Below are 7,494 nucleotides of genomic sequence, written 5' to 3' on the forward strand. Positions count from 1 at the left end.
ATATATATTAGTACCCTGACTTAGCCCTGATGTGTTCTCATGGCATCACCATTCTGGGGTATTTACATGACCTTCTGTTGAGAGAACAGACAGGCTAATTTTCAGATAATTTTAAGTTAACCAACCAGATGTTAGGGATTTGGATGAATTCTGAATATTACAAATCCTTGTTAGAACTGACTCATAATATGAAGTATCTGGGTCTAATCCTGGCCAGCGTGTTCCTTCCGCAGTAGAAACTTCAGACACTTTGGGCTCAGATTCAAATTGTTCAGTCTATGAGACAGCTAATTCTTCACTCATAGGTCTCTTTTGGGGCAGTCCCATTTTCCTAGTTTCACTCCACACCCCTATAACACCCCCCTGTTGTTGTGGGACATGTTAATCCAGTCTCTGCATAGACAAATTCCTCTATCACCAAGAACCAGGTTGTCCCTGGCCTGGTGGCTCAGCAATCCACCTTTTTGTAATTTCTTCCTGTCTTTTGGAGGATTCTCACAGCAGACATCAGCCTGTCAGGCTGGAGAGGAGCCCCAGTCATTCACTCTGTGCAAGGGAAGAATCATCCTCTCTGAACGTAATAAAAAAATGCCACGGCATATATCAATCATCAGGAAGGAACCAGAAGTCTTGCTGCAGCAAAAGAGGTAGAGTGGATCATGTCTTGGGTGGAGACAGGATCTTCGGGTCTGGCCTTGTTCAGCATTTACCTTTTGAGATATGAACAACTGGCAGGCACATCTCCTTAGCTGACAGTCTGGACCCAGGATAGTAATTCCTACACGCAGAGGTGTTCCAAGACCTGTGCTGCAGATGGGGTACACCGGATGTTGACCTCTAGGCTCAACAACAAACTGTTTCTTTTTATAACAATTTCTTGTTATAGGCCATTACAGGCAACATCTGTTTCAGACATTTGGCTTCAAAAGGGCCAATCTCTTGTGCCAAGACCTTCAAAATACAAAACAAGTCAATGAAGTTTATTTATTAAAAGAGTAGATGCTAGTCACATAGCATGTTCTCTGAATAAGTAAGGTGACATTATGTCCAGTCAATCAAACAATCATGCCCCTAGCAAAAAACAAAATCACTTTGGTGTTCATTTACTAAGGCTGTTCACTGAGCAATGTTCCATTAAATGCAAATTAGCTCATTGAATGGTATTTTTGTAAAACAGTTGACCAATTATAATGAAAGGGTTTGTTTGCAAAATATGATTACTTGTGACAAACATGTACTGTTGATGTCTTTTCTCATTTTTAGGCTAAAATCCTCCGTGAAACCAAACCAATACCAAACTTGATCTTTGCGATTGAAAAGTATGAAGAGTTTTTAATCAAGCTGTCTAAGAAGTCAAAGGTAAGGAGCTTTTCTAATGTAACATACAGTGCTGGATGCAGAGGCAGCAATTTTACTGTTGTATGTATCATTTTTGTTTTCAGGTCAACCTGATGCAGTACATAAAACTGAGCACTTCCAGAGACTTCAGAATTAACCCAGCCACACTGGATGCAGCTCTGCAGGAAAAGGGCTCAGAGGATGAGGAGAATGAGCCAGACAACATGCAGGTAGGAAACAGATCAGCTGTTATGGGTCAGAAGCCTTTAAACATGCAATAGGATTTTTGTGCTCTGTGTAAAATCTTATCTTGGAGTCCATTGAGGGAAATGGGAAGTCTTAAAGTGACACTAAGCTCGGGAGTTAAATCTTAAAAATGAATTCAAGCACCTTAACTATGAACAAAACTCCTATCTTATTTGTGTATCACTCAGCTGTAGATCCTCAAATCATCTCTGAATTGGTGCTGACACTGTCCTTCCTTTTGGAGGGTGGCTACTTCTGTTCCCTCATGGTCCCTGTGTGTGTAGTAAAGTAGCCACCGATCCCGTGATGGACTACAATTTAATGTTTGTTTACTAATTTATATTGAAATTATAGTCTGTCACTGTAGTGAGCTTGGAGCAGTGACTACTTTACAACACACACAGGGACCATTGGGAACAAAAGTAGCCACCCTCCAGAAGGAAGTTAAGTTCAACATGAAAAAGAAGTCCTCAACTTGCGCAAAAAGATCTATTGTTTATGGACTATATATGGATAGTATCAAATGAACTCCAGTTATACTGGTAATTACTCCAGAGAAGATGTATGCACCGATCCTGCAGCCTGGTTGGTTGGATAGGGAAACATCCATATAACAGCACTGTAAAGAAAACATAGAAAACCGGCGCACCGATCTAAGTGCAGTATAAAGTGACTATTTAATAAGGGTAAAAGTAATGCACTTACAGGATATTAAAAAACATCTCGCCTGTCACGCATCAGATGAAAGTCCCATCTCAGCTGCTGGTCCGAGATTGCTATCAGGATAGGGAGAAAGCAGAGTCCAGTCCAGTTCAGAAAGATCCCAGGACGCCTGTGCTGGAAGACACAGGTCTGATCCAGTGGCTGAGCACTGCTGTGGCTGGTTCTCCTCAAAGCAGGGTCACAGCTGCTGAGTACTTCCGGGTCGTCAGGTGTTGCTAGGCAAGCGCGTACCCTCCAGAAGGAAGGACAGTGTCAGCACCAATTCAGAGATGATTTAAGGCTCTAACAGATGAACTACATTTCTGTTAATAGTTCAGATACTTGAATGGATTTAACTCCTGAGTTTAGTGTCGCTTTAAGAGATTTGTAAACCAGTTGGACATAGTTTGATACAGTAACGTCAAAGCCAGACCAACAGCTTGACGAATGGGTCCTTAGAGACAAGTGCCTCCTCCTATCAGAATAAGGCAGGACACTGCCAGATCCACAGCGGGAATAGTCCACTGCTGTACAAAATACTCACTAAATGGATATAATGCTAACGAGTATTTAGGAGGAGCAAACAGCTTGTTAGGATGTTTCCAATCTCCATTGTAAGTCACTAGCCAAAAAACTAGAGATGCACTGATACCAGATTTTTTATTTTTTTTGCTTTTGCACCAGCCCACTACCTGGCAGCTGTCATACTCGGTGCAACCCTACAAAAAAAAGACAACAGCATGCTGGTAGTAGGAGGAGTTATGTTGGCATACAGTTGTATGTTATTTATTTTTAGTCCAATGTAACTGTAGGCAAAGTATATCCCTAAGGTTAAGAGTTCCTGTGTTACTCAATGGACGAGAAAGAAAAGCATTCTAAAATATTCCTGCTATTTATCTTGTTTTTATGACTCCAATATTGTTTCTGGTACAAAGTGTGATGACAATATTTAAATTGTTCCCCCCCCCCCCCCTTTTATTCTATAAACAGTTTAAACATTTTTTTTTTTGTAAATCCCCCTCGAAACTACCCAACGAGCTGTTAAACACTTTTTTTAAGTCTCTTATTTAAGATTGCAGGCCTCCTTTTGGGCCCTCCTGCCAAGCACTACAGTACAATAGGACACAGTAGTGATGTAGCAGCCACCGGAGGACCAAGAGCTCTTCAAAGGAATGAAGATTAAACACACAGTATGCTGGAGCGGATAGTATAAAACTTTGGTGTCGGGGTCAGTTCTTTGTAAAAATAAATAAATGCACAACATACATTGTAATGATCTGCTCCAGAGAGCCTAAGTGCATACAATTGATCAATACTTGTTCCTGCTGATCAGTGCTGAGACCACCTCCTGGGAATAGCTCTGCTACAAGGATCCATGATAGGTCCTGACTGCTACACATGTGCTCATCAGGGAAGGGAACTGTGGATTTGTACTGTGTCAATACTGGTAGTAGGTTCATGTTACGGTAGGCAGCTCCAGCATGGTGCCCTGTGCCGAGAGAGCGTTAATTCCATGTTCCATTTCAGCGAAAACCATGACAGACAACAATTTGATTTAAAGCTTAAAAGTATAAAATGCATTTTCTTCGATAACTGTCCCATTTCGGTGCAGTTACACTTGTACCTGATCTAGTGAGATGTTAGATGAAGCTTGGCCCATGCAGACACTGTTCAATAAACCCTACAGCGAGTTCATATTCTGTGCTCCAACAGCATCTTATCATAGGACTGAATAGAGACTGCCTAAGTCTAAGTGGGCCCAGCCGAGAATCTTTTGCCAAGCGCTCTTGTACAGCTTGTATCCTTATAGATCAGGGACAGGTGAGTGTAAAACTGGCTGGGGTGCACTACAACATAAGTGCAGATACACAAAGATTAACTGGATATGCATTCCAACCAGTTCAGTTTGATCTTCCACCAATATCAGATAAATGCACCTATAGCTTTTATTTAATGTTTTTTCCTCCTTCTAGTCTGGGACTGAACAGAAAGAAAGTCAAGAACCAAAAAGAAAACGAAGAAAGAAGTAGCAGAAAGTTTGCGGCTTCCTTCTAAAATGTCACAGTTCATTATTCCATTCTCAGTTACCAATTTATATTTGTTCTGAAAGACTTTAACAAGATCAGTACTCAACAAACTTTTTTTTATTCAGAAAATGAAACCAAGTTAAACAAAACTGTTCCAGTATTTCACCTCATGAGTAAATCATGAACAAGATGTAACTCCACAGGAGTCAAACAGTAACAGATGCTGGCTGAGACTAGCTCCCATTTTTCAAGATGCCATTGGTTAGCTTAACTATTTCATAGATATCCAAAGCTTCACCTGCAAAAACAAGAACAAAAACATAAATCTAACTCCAAGGCATGTTAGTTTATGAATCTGTGGTGTGCAATAAATAAAAAGATACTTATAACCGCAAACATGTGGAAGTTCAAACTGGCCATAGGCTGGGAATAGTCACCGTTTGGGCCAGCTGCTTCCTTACAGCCCGGTTCTAGCCCCTTTTTTTATATTTAGAATTGTTAGAAGCACTGTCATGGCCAGTCACACCAGTGCACTGTGGTAATGCTCACTGCTCACAATGCACAACCAATACAATGCTCTTTACTTCGGACTGCAAAAATAAATGTAGTCTGCTCTATTTCTGCATGCACTGAGATGCATTGCAGCCCATTCATTTTTGAACACATGACAGTGCCATGCATTATGTTCTGGTGTAAATGGGCCCTCAGGGTTTTGATTATTGATTGTGTCCACATTTCCTATTTAATGGGTTTCAAAGAAGCTGGGAATTAGAGGAATACTCTGGCTGCATGAGCATGGCAAGGGTAGAGGAGAGCCACACAATATCTGATTGTCATCCAAGTGAGCTACAGAGCCATGACGATGGCAACACAATAATCGTTGTTTAGGTTATTTTCTAAAAGGCGTTCAGGGTGCCCACAAGTGGGAAGGCAGTGACAAAGCCTGTCCCCCCTCTATACACATTTTAAAATGATGTTTTAGGGCAAGCATTGTTGTGGCCGAAACAGGCTGCCACTACTGACCACCGAGAATGCTTATTGCCTGGTAGTCATCCTCAGGTCACCTAAACGTATTAAATGTAACATGTGAAACTAACATTCTCAGGAGCCCAGCAATAGCAACGCACCTATTTCTCTTATAACGGATGAACCTTAAAAGTGACAAACTTAGGAGTTAAATCTTAGAAATGCATTCAAGTATCTTATTTGTGTATCACTCGGCTATAGATCCTCAAATCATCTCTGAATTCATGCTGACACTGTCCTTCCTTCTGGAGGGGGGCTACTGTTGCTCCCCATGGTACCTGTGTGTGTTGTAAAGTAGTCACCACTCCAAGCTCACTCCCGTGATGGACTACAATCTCATATTTAGTTCACTAATTTGTACTGAGATAGTAGTCCATCACAGGAGTGAGCTTGGAGTGGTGACTACTTTACAACACACACAGGGACCATGGGCAACAAAAGAAGCCCCGCCTCCAGAAGGAAGGACAGTACCAGCACCAATTCAGAGATGATTTGAGGATCTACAGCCGAGTGATACACAAATAAGCTACATTTTTGTTAATAGTTAAGGTATTTGAATGTATTTTTAGGATTTAACTCCTGAGTTTAGTGTCACTTTAATTCTTGTATACAACTGTCTGGGCTGAAGTTAAAATTCACTTAGTGCAGGGAAAGCAAAGGCTTCTGTACACTAATTACACACATTCTAATATCTGTGTGTAAGGGTCAAGCAACTGTACTCAGATATTATACTTAGCATAAAGCCTAAGCTGCAGCATAAACTTTATATATAAATAACTGCATATGTTATACAAAGCTCTTGAACTTTCACATATAATGGGATTTAAGAGGATTCTTTTAAAACATACCCGGCCTGATAAATATGACCTCTGTTGTTACTCATAAAAGTGCTATTTGATATGAAATCTCAATATTCCAGCCTCTAGTTCTATGGACGATGTGGGGGCAGGGCAAGCCCTCTGTATTGGTACCCTGGCGTGAACAATCATTTGGGACTCGTTCTATGAAAATCCCCTTTAAATCAATGTTTAGGTTTGTAATAAAATAAAAAAAAGTGTTAAGTTCTTCATGTTTTGAATACTATGTTGTATAGTTTGGAATTTCTTTATTAACCAAAATGTAATTGTTAAAGCAATACATTTACACTACAAACTGTTTATTGTGGTGATGTTGTGGCCTTTAAATTGCTAAGAGATAATAAGCCAAGATGGGACATACCGGGAGGAATGCCGTATCTCTGCTCTAGACCAGTTGGGTTGGATGGGGTTGTACAATCCATGTTCACCTCCTTTCTGAGGCAGCGATCAATGTCTACCGCACTGAAAAATGCCACCGACTGAGGCAAATCCAGAATTCCCATTTTGTAAGCAAACATACACCTGCAACATAACGGAAAAGGCAAACATTTTCAAACTTTGTTTACATACCTTTTTGTAATTCTATAGAAACAGAAAACCACTTCCCGTTTACTTATCTGTAGAAGCTGAGGCTTCTTGCACACACTCAGCATTACACCCTTAATAAACATGATCCCTCATCTTCCTCCTCCCTCATGTTTTCAAAGCCTCATAGTATATGTGAATGCTAATGATCCCCAAAGACTGCACTAGACGTCATCTTAGTATAACATAATGGCTTTATATGAAAATATCACATTCAATAGAGAACGATGGCTTACATTTTTTTTCTTCCTCTTTATGGTCAGGACATATACTATGTCCTCCTGTGACCCAAAACTCAGGCTATTGCCCACTATATGCCGACAGCACAGAGCCGCGATGTCGGGATCCACCTGATTGACAGCTGGCTCTGCCTCTCAGGAATGTGATTGCTCCGTTCTTGAATAGAGCTGACATGTGACAGCTGTAGTATCACACACTGGCTCTAAATATAGGGATGTTTTTCACTCGCCCCATAATTCTCCTTTAACCCTAAGGTTTACGGTGGAACACAACTGCTTCCAGCTGGCCATGGCAGTAAGCCTTACGTCAGTGGATTTTACTATTCTGCTATAAGCTCATGGTCACTTTAGCAACCATGAACTTAAACCAGAACAGTTCCCCTGAATACCCCTGTAAAATAATAGTGGTCTAAAAAGCTGATGACCAAAACAAACAAAAACATCTGGATGCCCCCCCCCCCCCCCCCCCCACCC

General features: G+C 41.0%; 2 protein-coding genes across 2 annotated transcripts in view; one reads left to right on the forward strand and one right to left on the reverse strand.

Moving 5' to 3' along the window:
- Window positions 1-4,316, forward strand: part of FANCI (Fanconi anemia complementation group I) — a 42,208-nt gene extending 37,892 nt beyond the window's left edge. The window contains exons 35-37 of the mRNA XM_018571885.1: window positions 1,264-1,359; window positions 1,443-1,568; window positions 4,260-4,316. Of these exons, the coding sequence (XP_018427387.1) occupies window positions 1,264-1,359; window positions 1,443-1,568; window positions 4,260-4,316 (279 nt within the window). The remainder of the gene's footprint in view (window positions 1-1,263; window positions 1,360-1,442; window positions 1,569-4,259) is intronic.
- A 104-nt stretch (window positions 4,317-4,420) lies between these two features.
- Window positions 4,421-7,494, reverse strand: part of POLG (DNA polymerase gamma, catalytic subunit) — a 46,026-nt gene continuing 42,952 nt past the window's right edge. The window contains exons 20-21 of the mRNA XM_018571894.1: window positions 6,558-6,718; window positions 4,421-4,611 (exon numbers count right to left, since the gene is read on the reverse strand). Of these exons, the coding sequence (XP_018427396.1) occupies window positions 4,547-4,611; window positions 6,558-6,718 (226 nt within the window). The 3' untranslated portion in view covers window positions 4,421-4,546. The remainder of the gene's footprint in view (window positions 4,612-6,557; window positions 6,719-7,494) is intronic.

The sequence above is a fragment of the Nanorana parkeri genome, unplaced genomic scaffold, assembly GCF_000935625.1.
Source record: "Nanorana parkeri isolate BGI_ZX_2015 unplaced genomic scaffold, ASM93562v1 scaffold42, whole genome shotgun sequence".
Classification (NCBI taxonomy): Eukaryota; Metazoa; Chordata; class Amphibia; order Anura; family Dicroglossidae; genus Nanorana; species Nanorana parkeri.